A 19,682-nucleotide genomic window follows, 5' to 3' on the forward strand; every position below is an offset into this window, starting at 1 on the left:
CATATGTCTGTCTGTGTGTCATTGCCCAATTGTCATGTATGTTGACCTTCTTCATCTCTCTCAATCATTGGCTCTTCCATGAGCCTCCACACCTAAATTTAAAAATTGCAACTGACAACAATGTTCTCGGATATAGACACACATGCTAATCCTTGTGTTATAAATATTATTAATGAGAAAGTTATCATGAGGATAATTGATACCACAACTCAGTGGCTGACCCCACTTCAGTTTCACTGCCTGACTCTTTTGAATGGACATGATTACACAGTTTATCATGACTTATTGAGCTTTCCATGGATTCTAAATTCCACAACTTCAATGACCCACATGCTTTTTCACAACCATTATTAGAAACACTTCAAGAACAGTGACGTGTGTTGGGCAGGCTGACCGGGGAGACCGGTGTTATTTGTAATCGGTTACATATTTCCCTGCTCGTGCCAAATGTTATAGGTCACCTTGATCATGGAGGATAACGATTTTTGGCACAGAATGTTTTTTAAGTTGACTTTTGTTTTTTAGCAAAATAAAGAAAACATTTCAAACTTGCCAATTTTCCAGCATGAGCTATTAGAAGGAAAAGTGAATGAAGTATTTGGTGTTGATAACACTTAATCAGCTACTGTAATGACATGTCTTAAGTTGAAGAAACCTTTTGACATGGATTGCTCCCTCATTTCTTTTATTTATTTCCATCATCTAATTGACTGAAATATCTTCTTTTTCAAAAAACATCCTCTTTTGAAATACCCATTGCCTGTTCATGCCTGGTGCTGGCTTAATGGTGAGGGTGGCAGGCTTTGGATCCTAGGGTCCTAAGCTCAAATCCTGCTTGGCTGCTGAATTAATACCAGGTGTGGTTGACTCAGCCTGTCATCCTTCTGAGGTTGGCAAAATGAGTACCAACTTGTTGAGATTATTGAGCCATTCAAGTATCCTGCATCGGAGTGGTGACCCGTCCAGGATTGTGCCCAATAGCCCAGGAGACTGCTTCGGCAGCAATGATGCTCTGTACAGAGTATAGTCCTGATGGATGGATTACTTTTTCATCCCATCATTACATTCAGCCCTTCTTTAAAGAATGGAACAATTATTATTGATGACAACCTTTTCTGTTTCTCCTGCCCAACTTTAACTCCCACACAATGTGTTTTACAGACAAAGTTAACTCCATCAATGAAACCACTCCATGGCCTGGACACAACACGTCTCTTCATGGTAGGTTTGGGGGTGGGGTGAGGAGTGTGGAGGGACGGGAAATAACAATATTTACAGGTTCGTCACATTGGAAGCATCACCAAAAGTGAGACACTTTAATGTCAAACATTGCGCAACCCCAAGAAATAGGAGAATGGTCTTTATAAGTGAATAGGACGACCCTTGGTCTGAATGACAGTTGCACCATGTACGGAATCCAGAAGATGCCAAAAAAAGCATCTTGTATATCTTGGTAAGAGTTTGATCCTTGGGGATCATGCACAATTGCATTCAAAGAGTCAGTTAGTGGCACACCAGCACTGATGTGTCATCCCAAAACATCCCACAGATGCTGGATGGGAGTGAGATCAAGGAATTGCAATGGCCAGGGAAGATGCATGAAGTATTTTTGACTGTTTTCTTTACTCCTCAACATCTCGGAGGTGACCGTTTGGTCCGTATCTCCCGACGACCCCGCTAACAACGGCCCTCCTCTAACAGCAGTGACTTTTGCCATTTACGGTGGGCATTCTGCTTGTTTGAAACAATTTGCACCAACTCTTCAGCAACACCACAACGGTGGTTTTTTAACACCTTTTCACCACCTCCCCACCATGCAGCTTTCGTAGCTTGCCTCAAGTTTAATACACTCTTTCTTTCACTCATGGTTTAACAATAGGCACCAAGTGTGAACTTGAAAATACAGTTTGTTGGATGAACTTCGACGTTGAATTGAATGAAATGACTCATTTAACCATTCTTTTATGGTTTCAGTGCCCCCCCTCCAACTGTGTTGCATTTGCTGAGGATCAGTAATCAACTCAGCGTGTTATTTCTGTAATGTGTTATTGCACTTGTCGGGTAGCTTGTTTCTCTTTAAAAAAAATATTTTTTTGAGCAACTCTGCTGTAAAGATCATTCGGACGACCATCCTTCCAGAAACCCCATCATCTGTCTATAATTCCAGCAGTGCGTGCGTGCGTGCGTGCGTGCGTGCGTGTGTGTGACCGCTGTTTCTCGACAACCGCTGGTCCGATCTAATTGAAACTTGCCAGGTATATTGCTGGGGGCCTGAGGATGTGCCTTTTCAAGGTTTGATATTAATCGGACAAGTGCTTCCCAAGTTATGGCCATTTATTTACCAAACCAATGACAAGACATGTTGTGGTGTGGGCGTGGCCGATGGGGAAGGGAAGCTCAGCCACGTTCGCCATTACGGGTCACAACGTACGGACTTCTGGATCCATTACGGGTTACAACGTACGGACTTCCGGATAATGATGACTTCGTGTATTCTAATAATTTCTCGATTTCTTATGCGCATTTATAGATAAACACAATGCCCCAAGTTATGATCATTTTCATATTAGACGGTGTATAAATTTCGGTAACATCAGAGTGCTGGTATGCTCCGAACCAGGAAGTAAATTTTTTTCTCTCTCTTCTCTTTTTGTTTTTCCTTGCCACGACATTGTGAAAAGGTAAAATACGTTGGTGCTAATTGAATAATTGGGTATTAAAACTAAATTGCGAATAATCGTAATTACGAATAATATTCGAACTTCCAGGCCACGCACGTACGGGCACTCGAGAGCGAAGAAATGGCCTGCATGGTTGTTGTTTGTTCCTCGCGGTTTGAATATTTATTTATTATTATTATTTTTTATATATATATATTTTTTTTTTACGGGCACGTACTCATGTCATTAATGCAAGTCGTTCTCCCCCCTTGTGGATCATCATTTCTCAATATGTGCAACCTCACATTATCATTTGTATCATCATGTGTGCTCTTGTTTAACGAAGTTCTCTGAACTTTTTTTCCTGCCCTTGTTCCTCCTTATTCATAATTCTGGTTAATTTCCTTCGTATTTGAATTATTATTTCTCCTCCACCATTTCCCCAACAATTTTCTTTGTAATTGGTGGCAAAGAATGTTCATGTCACCAGTGACGCTGGAGCAGAAGAAGGGCAGGTTGTGGAAGTGGGGGGGGGGGGGGGGGTTATATATATATATATATGTATATATATATATATATATATATCTTTATATATAGTTACGGGAATCGGCACACGTGCTGGGCTCACGATGTGCATACTGACCCTGAGGATAACTCTCTGGCCCGACAGGTTGTTTAGTAGCTGCGGACACCGGCAAAAGCAATTACAGTGTCTTCAGAAAGTCGTCGCACCCCTTGACCTTTTTTACATTTTGTTGTGTTCCAGCCTGAATTTAAAATCATTTAAATTGAATTTTTTTGTGACTGATCTACACATAATACCCCATAATATCAAAGTTGAATTTTTTTTCAGAAATTTTGCAAATAAATTAAAAATGAAAAGCTGAAATGTCTTAAATCTCAACAAGTATTTAACCCCTTTGCTATGACACTCCAATTTGAGCTCAGACGCATCTAATTTCCTTTGATCATCCTTAAGATGTCTCTTCAACTTGATTGAAGTCCACATGTGGCCAATTCAATTGATTGGACATGATTCAGAAAGAAACGCCTTTCTTTTTTAGGTCCCCCAGTTGACAATGCATATCAGAGCAGAAATTCTACCAAGGAACTGTCGATAGAACTCCGATATATAATTGTGAGCAGGCATAGATCTGGGGAAGGGTATAAAACAATTTCTAGAGCGTTTAAGGTTCCCAAGAGCACAGTGAGCTCCATCATTAGGGAATGTAAAGAATATGGAACTACCCAGACTCTTCCTAGAGCTGACCATCCGACCAAACTGAGCAACTGGGCAAGAAGAACCTTGGTCAGGGAGCTGACCAAGAACCAATTCACCACTCTGACAGAACTACAGAGTTCCTTGGCTGAGATGGGCGAACCTGCCAGAAGGTCAACAGTCTCTGCAGCAATTCACAAATCTAGGCTTTATGGGAGAGTGGCCAGACGGAAGCCACTCCTAAGAAAAATGCACATGACTGGTTCGGTCGGGTATGGGAGCATGCACCAGAGCAGCGCGTTGAGCATGTGCCTGAGCAGCACGTCACTGCATCAAATTCCCGGCGTGCACATGACAGCACACCTGGAATTTTGAAAAAGGCGTGTGAAAGACGTGAAAGACATGAGGCAAAAGATTCTGTGGTCTGATGACACAAAAATTGATCTCTTGCTTGAATGCAAAGCGCTATGTCTGGCGGACACCGAGAACAGCTCATCACCCATCTAATACCGTCCCTACTGTGAAGCATGGTGATGGCAGCATCATGCTATGATGTTGCTTTTCAGTGGCAGGGACTGGCGGACTTGTATGGATTGAGGGAACAATGAATGGAGCCAAATATAGGCAAATCCTTGAGGAGAACCTGCTCTCGAGTGTAAAAGACCTGAGACTGCGGTGAAGATTTACATTCTTACAAGGCAATGACCCCAAGCTCACAGCCAAAGCAACACTGAAATGGCTTCAGAAAAAGAACGTGAAAGTTCTTGAGTGGCCCAACCAAAGCCCAGACTTGAATTCCATTGAGAATCTGTGGAAAACACTTGAAGATTAATGCCCATCCAACTTGACGTAGCTTGAGAAAAGTTGCAAGGAACAATGGGAGAAAATCCCTAAAGACAGATGTACAAAGCTGATACAGACATACCCAAGAAGTCTTAAAGCTGTAATCGCTGCTAAAGGAACTTCTGCAATGTTTTGACTCAAGGGGCTGAATACTTATGTAAATTAGATATTTCTGTTTTTCATTTTAAATAAATTTGTATAAATTTCTAAAAACGTTTTCACTTTGTCATTTTGGGGTATTTCGCATAGATTGGTGATTAAATTTTTGTATTTATTCTATTTTAAATTGAGGCTGTAACACAACTGTTTGTTTGTCTGTGAACAGGATATCTCAAAAGGTTAAAAACGGATTCGGATGAAATTTGTTGGAGAAGTTTGATGTGTAACAAGGGCTAATTCATTATATTTTCGTGAAGAACCGGATCCGGACACTAGAATTTTTGAAGTTATTCTACACCATTGAGACATTGGGCCAAAAGAATATACAGCATGATATCTCAAAAAGTTATGGATGGATTCTGACAGAACTTGGTGCACACGTTGGGTGTCTGACAAGGAATAATTGGTTCAATTTTTGTGAAGATGCAGATCCGGATCCAGATACGAGAATTCTTTTTTGTTCTTTGTAATCCCTCATCATTAAGAGATAGTGCCAAAAATGATACATATCATAATATTTCAAGAAGTTGTGGATGAGTTATGACAAAACTTGGTGGATGAATTTTGGGTAGGTGACAAGAACAAGCCAATTCAATTTTGGTTCAGGTCCGGAACCAGATCCGACCTATCAGTGGGATACAAAACGTAAACTAACCAGCCTGGCGTAGATTCACGCTCTCCCGAGTGCCATTCTAATTCTTCATGCATCAAACACAGGTTAAAATTCCCCAGGTCAGGTATGGGAGCATGCGCCGGAGCAGCGCGTGGCTGCATCCACTTTCTGCCGGTACTCCAGGGGCCTCCATCTGGCCATCCCCCAGGCAGATGACTGGCCCATCCTCATCTCCTTGAGATTCTTATCAACCTGCTGCAACCTTGAAGCACGTGGTCAGCCCATCAGCCTCCTCCACTCATGAGGCTCCCTTGCTGAGAGAATCTGGTGACCATGATCAGCGTCAGGAAAATGAGCCACCTGTCCATACAGCCACAGCTGACACTCACGGACTATGCAGGTAACAAATCTCATTTGAGTCTCTCTCAGCAACCACTCGTTGGACACAAAGTCAGACCAGCGATAGCCAAGGATTCTCTGAAGAAACCTGGTACCAAAGGAATTAAGTCGCTGTCTCAGATACCTGGTCACTGGTCAGAGTCAACGTCTCACATCTGTAGAGCAAGACTGGAAGCACCAAGGACCTGAAGACTCGGACTTTTGTATACCTGCACAGGTACCAGCAGTACCACACCCCATGATCCAGTGAATCCATGATGCCCCAGGCCTGACCGAGCTGTCGATTAACCTCTGGCGCACGGCCAGCCAAGACATGTATATCACTGCCAAGGTAAATGAATCTCTGCATGACCTCAACATCCTCGCCACAAACAGCTGGCCCTGCCAGACAAGATGGCAGCATCCAAGATGTCATTGAAAGCCTGGATCTTAGTTTTGACCCAGTAAACCCATAAACCCACTCCGACTCCTCATTCAGCACGTGGAGGGCCCCCAAAAGGATATCCAGAGTCTCCAGAAAGATGACCGCGTCATCTGCAAAATCAAGGTCAGAGAGCTTTACATTCCCAAACGACATCCTTGCCAGAATCCAGTATATACAAGCGCTAAAATGTGTGGGGGCCAATACACACCCTTGACGAACTCCAGTAACAACTAGAAATAAGTCAGAGATGGTATCACCACATCACACAGCACTCTCAGTACCAGAGTATACTTCAGACATGAGATTGATCAGTTTTGGTGGCACCACATTAAGACCAAGAACCCTCCAAAAGGCATCGCGATTCACTGAATCAAATGCTTTTCAGAGATCAATATAGGCTGCAAGCAGCCCCTGCCAAAACTCTCAGATGCATCCGGTGAGGACCCGAAGAGCAAGGATATGGTCAATGGTTGACCTCTTTCGTGTAAAGCCTGACTGCTCTGGACACTGGTACTCAAGCAAATGGTGGGGAACCCTATCAAGAATTATCTGAGCAAAGACCTTGCCCGACGCTGAGAGCAACGTCACCCCTCGGTCGTTGTTGCAGTCTTGGCAATCACCCTTCCCTTTCCAGAGGGGGACAACAATGGCCCTCTTCCAGTCAGTCGGTATGATGCCTGTGTTCCAGGCAGAGTACAGAAGTCCATGCAATGACACGATTACAGCATTTCCACCAGCCTTGAGAAGTTCAGCATGGATGCCACAGATCCCAGGAGCTTTACCCCATTTCACCTAATTCACCGCAACCTGTGTTTCCACAATCGAAGGTGGATCACAGTTGTCTGGAGGGTCAGCAATCGGGACATTAACACCTCTGACATCCAATTTGACAGCTGGTGGATCAGCCTGGTACAGCTGCTCAAAGTAACTGGCTCAGGGGGCCTTCACTTCGGACTCCTCAATCAAGAGCCCACCACCCTCTGCTCCAACTGCAGCTACCGACGGACCGGCTTGGAGGAATTCAATGCGCGGATTTTCCTGTAAACAGGCCAAGAATCAGTTGACCACAGGTGATGGTCTACCCCCTCACAGATTCTTTGCACATAGGCCTCCTTGTCTACCCTGAGCGCATGTACAGTTTTATGCCTCAGCTCCCTAAGCAGCTAAGCTCTGTCATTCAGCCTGGCCCAGCAATGGCCAATGGTATCCAGTGTCCCTTGAGAGACAAAACTCTTCTTCGCCCTGCGGTGAGTTCCAAGACATCCACTGGCAACATCAAGGAGAGTGGTCTTGAAGACACTCCACAACTCTTCAGGATTCCCCAAAGCACCAAGACCGTCCAAATCCACACTCAGCCTATTCGTAAACTCCTCAGCTACCCTCTCATCCTTGAGCTTGCCAACATCCAGCCTCGGCTGGGATGGTTCCATTCTCCCAGATTTAAGCTGCACCTTCAGAGTTGCTACAACAAGTCTGTGGTCAGTATTGAGGAACTGAGCACTCTGGTAGACCCTGCAGTTCTGGATCATCTTTCAGCGACTATCAACGAACACATAGTCAATCTCCTTTGCCCCACCACTGGCATTGGAACACCAAATCCAGCGATGAGCCTGTGGGTGCTGAAACCATGAACCAGCCACCCTAAATTGATGAATTCTTGCAAAGTGAAGTAACTTAGTGCTATTCTGGTTCACAGTTCCAGCCAGACCCATGGGGACCAACACACGTCTCATAACCATCCCTTTCAGTTCCAGTCGATGCATTGAAATCCCCCAAGACGAGAAGTGTTTCTCGTCTGGGGCACTGATCAACCACAGACTCGAGCGTGGCATAGAATGTGTCCTTCACAGTGAGATCACTCGCCTCAACCTGAGCATATACAGAGACCAGGGAAATGACACCCAAGGAGTGGCGAATCCTTAGTTTCATAATGCGCTTGTTGACCAGTTAGTCCATGGGCCTAGGCCAGAAATTCCACTTGTCGGTACCATCTAAGGAAACCAATCCTAGTTATGATTTTTGAATTGGTGTATATATATATATATATATATAGATCATATTTTGATGTGTTAACCATTGCAGACTGGCAGCTTATTGGTAGTTATCATCTCTAGAATGTACCCACCTTCCGCATAATGAAAGCGAAAAGGCAAACTCAGAAACATTCACTAATGATGCAATTGCTGTTTCCACATGGGGCTAGAATGAACTGCAAACCACAAATACATGTCTGAAATGCTTTATTTATACCATCCGAATAATCCTGTCATTCCTGAAGGCAGAATTTGTTTTATGGCAGAAAGGGGCGAACAATAGGGCCTATCAAAATGTTGCTGATTAGTGATTTTCAGTACATTTTAATTTATAATATTGTCATACAAGTTCCCTGGGTAGTGCTACTGAACCGCAGTTGCCTACAACGTGCACATGTTGTATGAGGAAAACATTTATGAACATTTTACAAGTTTTTACCACAGTTAAAGGAATTGCCCTTCCCCTACCCTAGTTCCAACAAGCGTCCAAAATGTGAAATTTACGGATAACCCAAATTTTACCACGCTACTGTGGCATGTTTATGTACTATGTTTTACTCATGCATATTTGTAGCCATGAATGTCCTTGTGATTGTGCCAAAACATTCACACCATGGATCAGTGGTCCAGTCTTCATCACTGTTATCAGCATCAGAGTCCTCGAGGTCTACAACCTCTTCCTCGACATCAGCAGGCTGGTTGCTGCGGGTTCGCAACTTGCACATGTCAGTGCACTTCAGGCTATTGGCAAGGCACGTGCAGTCTGGGAGTTTGCACGACCGTCCACACTTGCAGGAAAGCAGTTGCAACACTGCATCTGGTGCTGGAGAACCCTGCATCCACTCGATGGCCAGCTTCCCGTCATCAGTGGTCCATCCACAACCCTTGGGACTTGGAACATAGGGTTGGCATTGCAGACAGCGCCTCCAAATAGCAGCCTGGTAGTTTGCACGGAGGACGTGCATGAAGAGGCAGTCTTCACATGGTGGAAGCTGACTGGACTCTATCTCTCCCCGTCTGGCACAGAAGAGTTGATGTAGGAGTTCATTGACTTTTGTGGTGTTGGTAGACGACACGTACATGTGGTAGGTGACCTCTGGCAGCTTCTGAAAGAGCTTGGTGGATACTTCTCATGAATGACCGAGCTGACTGAAGGCCTCTTGGTCGGTCTTATCCGACTTCATTTGCTTCAAGGCGCCCATCTTTCCCTGGCCTGCGAAGGCACTGACTGTATCACAACCGGAGAACACGTGCAGTCCAACTAGGGCATCACAGACACTGTCTCCCATCGATCTAGCAAGCTTGTCAATGTCTAGGAACCGTGTGCGGGTTTGCGTACCACACTTCTGATACACAGGACATGGGATGTCATTATTGAAGGCAAGACACAGCACGAGGACATCTGTATCTTCGGCAGTGATCACCACAGCCTTGTACCCAGCCTCTGCTGCATGCAGAGCATGCAGAAGCATTCGGGTGTCTGCTTCCTCCTGCGTGGACTTAGCTCTGCCACTTCCTCCCAGTGGTCCTTGGTTTTTTTTTTTTTTGATTTTCCCCCAGAACGTCAATATCTCAGAATGGTAAAATGGTAAAAATGCAAAATACGTACACTAAGCTGCTCTTCTGGAACGGTTATCACATATTTAAGTAATCATATAGTCCCTACCAATAACTTAGTAGCCCTAAAGTTTGGTTTCCTCAGATGGTACCGATATATGCCTGGGCCCATTGATTAAGTGTTACCTCAATTATCATTGGAGTCAGCTCATTGGACACAGCTACAGCAACTCCTTGGGCATAGTAACCATCAGAGCAACCTGACCAATCGTCGGTGTAACCACCTGCCATGATCTCACCACAATCCAGTATCTTGACCTCACAGAGTGCTGCAATACCGATGTTCAAACGTTTGAGCTCAGATGATAACAGAGACAGGTGATCATCCTCTCTTTGGGATGGGACAATCCAGGCACCCACCCGAAGGAACTGCCTCAGGCTAACCAAGTAGACCTCCGTGTGGTAGACGACACCCCAGCACCACTCCGACACACACTATCGCAATCTGACCCAGGAAGGTTACCCCTTGGTTTTCCTCCTATCATCAAGGAGTGGAGTGGGGGTTCCCGAAAGCTTTGCCCCTATCCCATCATCCGGTGAGCTGCCCTGCAGAGGGCAGCCGCACAGGAGGTACTTGTGGGTTTCCAGATTTATTTGTGCTTTTGGTATGTTTTGTGGAATGAAGGATATTATGGTGGCAGGCGTGCAAATCCTGCCACCAACCTCCAAATAAATAAAGTAACCCAACTGTAGGAGGACGTCCGCAGACACAGTTGGGCACTAGATATGGATGGCCGTTGCTTCACAAGGAGCACCTCTGCCCTTTGAATTTCCCAGCTCTAAGTATTCGGATTCAAATGATGTCTGATGGTCTCGCAAAAAGCATGCTTGCTGCTGTGTTGTTTTCTTGCATTCATTACATTCATATCGATTCTACTTCCCGACAGCTGTGTTGGAAGCGCAACTGTTTTTATCCCCCACCGCGTGGCGGAAGGGGGATATTGTTGTCACCCGGGTCGTCCGTCCATCCGTCCGGCTGGCTGGGCGTCAACATTTATTTCAATGGCGGGGGATTCCCCATCTCTGATGGGTATATTTTCATTGTGTCAGGGAAGCTGGTGAATGGTGTGAATGTTGATATTAACATGCACAATTTTATGAAGGAATTATTCCATCACTTTCCGTCAACATTTCTCAAAAGGGTCTTAAAGCTGAGCTGAGCTCATGAAAATGGAACTATAATCTTTGGAGAGTTCTTTTATTTCACATTTTCTCAAGGTGTCAATCAAGATTTAAAGCATTCCTAATGCAAAGTATACAATGTGATGATGTCATTCGTTTGTGACACTTCTGCTACCTTGTTTTTTTTTCTACCCTAGTACTGTGCCCGAATCCTCCTGCTGAGTTAGCCCATTGGACAAATGGATATTTTTTCAATGGGGAAAGTGCAAATGTAAACAAAAACCATTCACAGCAGAACAAGACTGGTAAATCCGGAGATGGTACTTCACGCATGGGTGAGGTGATTCCTGTGGATACGGACTTGCTTGGCCCAGGGACTACTGAGGGGACTGTGTTTAATCTGTGGTGGCACAAGCAACGGACGGTGCCCTTATACCTTGTCCTTATTGTTTTACCACTCCTCAACTTCAAGTCAGCACAGTTCTTTGCACGTTTCAACAACCTCGGTGAGCGTACGCGCACACACACACACACACACACGTCAACTTTATTATTTATGATAATACGTACATTGAAGTCCCATTCCATCTGAGGATACCGAATCAGGTTTTTGCTTCATGGGATGTGGAATATCTGTGGATTTTTGGTATTTTGCATACACCGTGGTTGTAGATGTATGCATGCATTGTCTGCATGTGAATTCACACTAATAACACGTCAACAACTCAACAAATTGTTCTCTGCATCATTTCCCACCTGCAGTATGTAAAAGTATCTGTCATCGTCAAAGTCAATGGCATCTCCTCCCACACCACTGGTCACACAAAGGTGGAAATGGTACCGTATTTATTGCCAATGACACAGGCAGTGCAGCGTCAAGAAAAAGTTAAATGCCCAGACAAAGCAGGTGTGAACTATGCTTCACGTGGCTTGGCAACAAGTCGTGAGACATTGCTGATTGTCTGTGCAATCCCAGTTGCATTGTGATTCATTATTGGTGAGATGTAAATGCATCCTTTAATATAATAATACCATTCCTTTCATGTCATAAAGGCACATAGGGTTTCCAAGGCATTTCCAAGGCAAGGCGTACAATCTGGGACAGGTCACCACTCCAACACAGGTTACTCCAAATGGTTATTACTGCAGTACACTGGTATTCATTTCACCAACTTCAGAAGGATGATAGGCTGAATCAACCCCACCTGGTGTAAATTCAATAGTCAACAGGGGCTCAAACTCAGGACCCTAACATTCCAAGTCAGCCATCTTAACGATGAAGCCAACACCAGGCTATCAATACACCTTTTACTGTACCTATTTTTCTGCCATCTCGGCTTTCTTCATTCGTAAAATTTCAACATGAAACAATTGGAGCTACAAACAATATAACAAGAGTGGGCCTAGGGGTCTAAAGCCATCATGCTATTCTCTATCATAATACTCTTGTTCGTCTGTCTGTCTCTGTGTGTAACATTTCGTTCCACCCGTTGGTTGAACTGTTTGTCTGAGTTCATCCACAATTTCAACTAGGGGAAAGAAAAAAATAATAATCATACGGGTCGCCATGTTGGTCCTGACTGCTACGCCAAGTCAAAGACATATTTGGAGCTGTCATATTAATAATCGCCTTGCCCTCCCTATAAGTTTTCCCTTCATTGTAAAATGACCAAAGAGACAGTTGAAAAGATGCCGATGGCGTCGTCAAGGGCCTTGTGAGGATTGGCCTCAGCAATCGAGGCAGCGGTCTGTAAACTTGTCTACTGCCCAATTAATGACGTGACATTTTCTCAAGCAGGGCGTAATCCCATCGCAATGTCATTATAAAGGTCTTTGTCCGAGGTCATTATTTACTTTTAACGATGTGTACACATCTGCATCAGGAAGAAGATAATTTGTTTTGAGTCGTTATTGGCACAATTAACCTGCTCATGGTCACATGTTTTCCACATATCACATATCTGCTCATGGTTACATATATTTTCCGTATAGGTTGAGGCTTTAAGTGGGGGGGGGGGGTTACAATTGTATTTTAGCTTATGTTTCCTCCAAAAAGTCATCTATTCATCTTAATTTATGAAAAAGGTAATCCCTGGAGTTTCGAACAGACGCATGCTTACTTACACACATACACACATACTGCTCCATTATATATAAAAATATAGATTATAGATAGATCGATTATTAATATGATTATCATTACTGTCATTATTATCTCCTCCGCCGAAGGTGAAGAAGGTTATGTTTTCACCCCTTTCTGTCTGTTTGTTTGTCTGTTTGTTTGATTGTGTGCAGGATATCTCAAAAAGTTATGGACGGATCTGGATTAAATTTTATGGAAAGGTCGAGTGTGTGACAAAGACGAGCTTTTTACCCCTCAGCCTGAATTGGCTAAGGGGTATTGTCGTCATAGGCGTTGTCCGGGCGTCCGTCCGGGCTTCTGTCAACTTTTGGTTTCCATCAATTTCGAGGAGAACGCCTTGTCTGATTAAATCCATTTTTATAGGGTATGTTGGGGTTGAGTGGAGGAAGGTTCTTTTCGAAAATGGGTGCGCTGCGATTTTCAATGTGGCCTCCATGGCAGCCATCTTGAAATTGGTTTCCATCGATTTCGAGCAGAACGCCTTGTACGATTAAATCCATTTTTGCAGTGTGTGTTGTGGCTGGGTAGAGGAAGGTTCCTTTCGATAATTTACTCAGTGCAATGCGATATCCAATATAGCGGCTAGGGCAGCCATCTTGAATTTGCTTTCCGGACAATAACTTGAGATATAAATAAAATGACCGTTTTTACAGCCATTTTTCCCTGCTGTGCAGGGGTTGGGCTTTTTTTCTTGAGGCAATGTTTTATGGCCGGATGCCCTTCCTGACGCCAACCCTGGTCACCTCTTACGACACACAGGGATATGGTACACCTATTCTAACCGGGGCATACACCGGGACCAGTACACTGGTACTCACTTCGCCGACCTCAGAAGGATGACAGGCTGAGTCAACCCCCTGGTGTTAATTCAGCAGCCAACGGGGCTTGAACTCAGGACCCTGGGATCCCAAGCCGCCGCCCTAACCACTAAGCCAACACCAGGCTTACAATAACTTGAGAACGGATTGATTTTATTTTCATGGGCGTGGTTAGAGGAAGGTTCCTTTCGATATGCAATATGGCGGCTAGGGCAGCCATCTTGAATTTGGTTTCCGGACAACAACTTGAGAACGGCTTGACTTATTGATTTCATTTTGTGTGATATAATGGGGGTGTTTAGAGGAAGGTTCCTTTTGATATTCAGCGCAATCGATATCCAATATGGCGGCTAGAGCAGCCATCTTTAATTTGGTTTCCGGACAATAACTTGAGAACGGCTTGACGGATTGATTTTATTTTCATGGGGGAATAATGGGGTGGTTAGAGGAAGGTTCCTTTCGACATTCAGCGCAATCCGATATCCAATATGGCGGCTAGAGCAGCCATCTTGAATTTGGTTTCCGGACAATAACTTGAGAACGGCTTCACACATTGGTTTTATTCTGGCGAGGTATAATGGGGTTGAGTAGAGGATGGCTCCTTTCCAAAATGGGCATGCTGCGATTTTCACTGTGGCCGCCACGGCAGCCATCTTGAAATGGTTTCCGTCAATTTCGAGAACGCCTTGTCCGATTAAATCCATTTTCGCTGGGTGTGTTGGGGTTGAGTAGAGGAAGGTTCCTTTCGAAAATGGGCGTGCTGCGATTTTCAATATGGCCACCATCTTGAAATTGGTTTGCATCATGGGGCTGAGGGGTTACGCCCGCTTTGCGGAGCTATTTTTAGATTTTGGTGAAGATCCAGATCCACGTCCGGCCACTAGGATTTTTAAATGATTCTTCACCATTGAGAGATAGGGCCAAAAACGATATATAGCAGGCTAACTCAAAAAGTTTTGCACGGATTCAGACGAAACTTGGTGGACACGTTGGGTGTATGACCACGATGAATTGATTAAATTTTGGTGAAAATCTGAATTCGGATCTGGATACGAGAATTATTTAATTCTTAAAGTGATTCTTCACCATTGAGAGATCGGGACTCAAACGATTTACAACATAATGTTTCAAAAATGTATTGGGCTAGATATGTTCTCGTAGATCAGGCATTACATGGTGGAGGTATGTGCTCTACCGAGTGCCCTTCTAGTTTAAAAATGTATTGGGCCCGATATGTTCTCATGGATCAGTAATTGCATTGCGCAGGTATGTGCTCTACCGAGTCTACCGAGTGCCCTTCGAGTTATTATAGTATATTGCTTTGTTGACCAACTCAAATAGCATTTGGAAGAGAAACCAAGTAGGAATATGATGAATTAATATTGATTTGTCTGTTACTGTCTTGTCATTCCTGTAAAAGTCCAGTCTATCTTTTAATTTCCTTTCCTTGCTTGTAACATTCTTGTCAGCCTGGGACAGAGATGAAGAATAAATAAATAAACCAATAAAGAAAACACACTGGAGGTCACAACTCACCATTTGCCAAAACATGTTGAGAGGGTTATTTTGGAACAGCTGAATGAAGAAGGGAGAGAGTGATTTCGGACTGTGCTTTATGTTGATGGCAAGTTGGAGTTTACAGTGATGACCTAAAGTGGTATTGACACTGGATTTGCGTTCCAGGGGTTGCAAGTTCAAATCCTGCTGGAAATGTAGCAGCATTAAGGATTTGGATTGTAAATTTGTGGAAATGGAGTTGTTCTTCGGAGAATTAGCACATCACGAGGATGTAGTCAGGAAAAACTCAACTCAGATACTCGAATGGCTCAATCAGCTGGCCTTCAGGGAGCAGGTAATGTCTGCCCCACCTGGTTTAATCTTCATGTAATCCAAGTCCACACATTGTGCTTGACTTCAAATGCCCTCAGAGCAACTTTAGATGTGTATTTAAAAACGACCTTTTAAAAAGGCACTACTTCCCAAAATACCCTTCCATCCATTGGGACCATACTCTGTGCAGACCGTTGGTGCTGTCAAAGTGGTCTCATGGGCTAATGGGCACAATCATGGACAGGTCACCACTCCAACGCAGGATACTTAAATGGCTCAATCATCCCAGCAAGCTGGTACTCATTTTGCCACCCTCAAAAGAATGACAGGCTGAGTCAACCCCACCTGACATTAATTCAAAGGCTGAGCAGAATTTGAACTCACGACCCGAGGATCCCAAGCCTGCCACCCCAACCATTAAGCCAACACCAGGCTTAAAATATCCTTTACTGATCCTTATACTTGGAGAATAAAGATAATTCAGCTTTTACAACCTCTTTCTCATGCTTTACATCTTCTCTTTCTCTCCCTATACAATTGCACCAGGAACCCTTTCTGTGGCATATTTGGTTATCCTGGTGACAATCAAGGCTGCACACTGGGGGATTCACCTTGAATACCACTGGACAGATTGTGACAACCCTTTGTTTGTCCCAGGTAAATCTCATTGCAGGTTGTCACGGTAAATCTTCCTGATGGCCATTTTGCTTGCCAATGTTTTCAAGTTTTATCCATCATTACCCCTCAGTTTAATGTTTATCTCAGAAAGATCATCTGGCTTTGGTATTTTCAGTCTGTAATTTTAAATAATGATAAATGGTGAAGTTAACCAAAGGTGCTTCACTAGTTAGATTTTTTTGTGGTGAAGTACTTTCTATTAGGCTGTCTTGTTTGGTTTCATTCTCTTTACATGAGACCTTTTTTTTCCTGCACAACTAATAACGTGCTTTCCAGGACTTAATTTGTCACCTTCAGCCATATTACAGCAGTTTTTTCTCATTTAGTGTGCCCAGTTATTTTTGCCATTGATTTCTCTCCCAGTTTTAAATGCCGAATGGAAGTGCACACTCAATCATAGGTAATCCCGGTCTTCACAGGAAAATGTGGAATTTTTATTTGGCTGGTAATAAGAGGAAGATATTCAGAAGTAGAGATGGAATTGTATTGAAACAGCTCACCTGATGTGCTTCTGCTGTAAGAAAGAGGAAACGTAACATGGCGTGTCATGTTAGCGGCAGCTACATTTGGAGGAGTGGAGTTGCTTGTTACTGTACAGCTACCATTAAATTAAAGTAATTACCTCGCGCGCTCGAAGCGAAAAGAGTGGTTTAGCAATTGGTTAATGTCCATCCGTCTTTTCAGTTTATGATCGAGGAACAGCTTATTTTAAATCGAATGTTTTATTTTGAACATGAATCGGAACATGCATAAGAGGAAAAGTTTGTCGTTTTGCAGGACTTGGTCTCTGAATTCATCTTCAATGTACATTCGCAACGAGGAGTGAGATAATATTTTTACCTGTCTGCCTGCCTGGCAGTCAAATAAAATTGAAAATTATTCCAAACAGGAAACTTACTGTTTTTAACGACGTTATAAAGGACACAAACAACAGGCATTCCAGTCTGATGTTAATTGATGTAACATGTTAAATAAGATGGTGTAACAGACACTGCAGAAAATGGCAGTAAAAACCCAGAATTAATTCATTTATACGACTTTTACAATCTATATTTTATTTAAATTTAATTATATACTCGAACACTGTAAAACACAAATTGTCTGTCAACAATTCCAACAACGTCCAGTACTTCAATTTCAATAAAGGTTTAATGGGGGTGGTGTATCAGGGTGGTATTTGGGACTGTTTCTGGACTACTTCAATTGCACTAAAGTTCTGTAATTTTTTAACGATCGTTAAACTCATTATTTCATGAAGATTGAATCATCACCGCGCTGTGTATCATGTTCTATTAACTCTCTAGTTCACTACTGTAAGGTGACTGAAAAAAGTAGCTTGCTGTGGTCACGTCACTTCTATTAATGAGCTTCACCCCAACACTGCTTGTGGGCATTAAAATACAATGCTGTAATGTGTCCTGATACCCTGGCATTTAGTGAGGGTGCAGATGAATGAGGGAGATTTTATGACGGATTGCTTACAGCTGTGGGAAAGGCTCCATAATGCTGTCATGGGGCTGGAAGGGTAGCCAAAACGTATGCACACTCACCTCTGAGCGGTATTGCTTTGGTTTGAATCCCGACCCAGATATAAACTGTCATCGCGGTATTTCACAGGCAGGGCAATTCATCAACCTGTGTGCCGTCTCTCGGATGGAAGTTAAGCTCAGCATCCCATCTGCTAGTATTAGTTGGTGAATGTTAAAGATCCCGTGGCGTCCTTCACGAAGAGGAGGCAGCCCGATGCACCTTGTCCTGCTTAGTTCTGGTTTCAAATCACCCTGTGGTTGATATGTCAGACCCCAAGCCATTGTCTGATGGATAAAAATACTTGGTTGGTTGAGCATTCACATTCTGACACGTTGTGCAAACAGTTAATGTACTTTGGAAGTCTATTTTTACAATTGAAACTAAGGCCCAGGGTTATTTGAATGAGGATACCGTGACAAAAGCAATCCTATTAATATATAAACTACAGTTAAAACTTGTCCCAAGCACAGTTGAGATTAAGTAGCCATGCAAGTTGTTGATGCCAAATCACTCTTGCTTTTAGTCCTGCCAAGAACCCAAATATGTTTATGAAGTTCATATTTGTCTCTTAAACGAGGCACTCTTTGTACTGTATGCTGTAGTTGGGCTAATGACACCTCTATGCTGTGCTGCAGAATTCAGAAGTTTCTTCCCAGCAATGACTGGCATTCTCACATTGGCATTCTTCATTCACAACTGCTCCATTACGTTGTTCAAAAACAACCGAAACCAGCATAATAATGTATGCATCATATCTCCACCACACTTGCCAATGATATTTGAATATGATGATACCTGTTGTTTGCTCTGTGTCTCGTGTGCAGAACTACAATGTTACTTTGCTTCATGCTACATCTATTCATATTTGTTGCTGTGTTGAAAGAGAAATGGCCAAATCTTCCAGTTGGCATTGAGAATGTGATTTGGTTCCAAACATTCTTTGCTTCTTCTGCTGTAAACTCTGAGGTCAAATCATCTGCGTTTCCTTCTTCCACCTTTAACATAAAGAAATCTTTGTGTATCTGTTTATTTAAGCATTGGTAAATCACAGGAAAATTTACACTTCCATCAGTACAATATTTTTAGCCAAAGCTTATGACACTGGCTTATAAATGTCTATTCTAATTTTGTTTGTGTTTCCGATAAAAATGTACTTTTATTACCCCCGCTGGGGGATATTGCATTTGAGTCCGTTTGTTTGTTTATTTGATTGTTTGTTTGTCTGTCTGTATGCACATACTTTTTGCAAATAACAACATGGACTGAGCTTGTCAAGTTAACACAACTGTCCATTGAAGGGTCCAATATGTATCTTCCTCGTGGATAGGTTCGAGACCTCGTGATTGCCTACGTGCTTGTGGGTTCGACATATCTCTACGTTGGCTGCCTTGTCTTTGCCTCATTCCCAGTGAATCCTCTTTCAAAGTCCTGCATTGAACAGGTTTCTTATTTAAGCCAATAGACATCTTGAAACTGCATGAAATGTTTACTTTCGAAAGTTGAATATTTAAGGAATTTGTTTAAATGCCAAATTGATTTTATATATTGATTATGTGGTTGTCAAAATTAGGCCTGTCTTTAGTAAATGGCATCT

At 43.2% G+C, this 19,682-nt stretch overlaps 1 protein-coding gene across 1 annotated transcript in view; it reads left to right on the forward strand.

Annotated features, from left to right (window-relative positions):
* The window catches only part of LOC147033019 (neutral amino acid transporter 9-like), a 64,397-nt gene that overhangs the window by 31,249 nt on the left and 13,466 nt on the right, over positions 1-19,682 (forward strand). Inside the window, exons 2-6 of the mRNA XM_085871124.1 lie at positions 1,162-1,221; positions 11,287-11,595; positions 16,427-16,537; positions 18,724-18,830; positions 19,416-19,529. Coding sequence (XP_085727250.1) covers positions 1,162-1,221; positions 11,287-11,595; positions 16,427-16,537; positions 18,724-18,830; positions 19,416-19,529 — 701 coding nt within the window. The remainder of the gene's footprint in view (positions 1-1,161; positions 1,222-11,286; positions 11,596-16,426; positions 16,538-18,723; positions 18,831-19,415; positions 19,530-19,682) is intronic.

This window comes from Eptatretus burgeri, chromosome 2 (genome assembly GCF_056783735.1).
Source record: "Eptatretus burgeri isolate ZD-2024b chromosome 2, Ebu_testis_v1, whole genome shotgun sequence".
In the NCBI taxonomy this organism is placed as follows: Eukaryota; Metazoa; Chordata; class Myxini; order Myxiniformes; family Myxinidae; genus Eptatretus; species Eptatretus burgeri.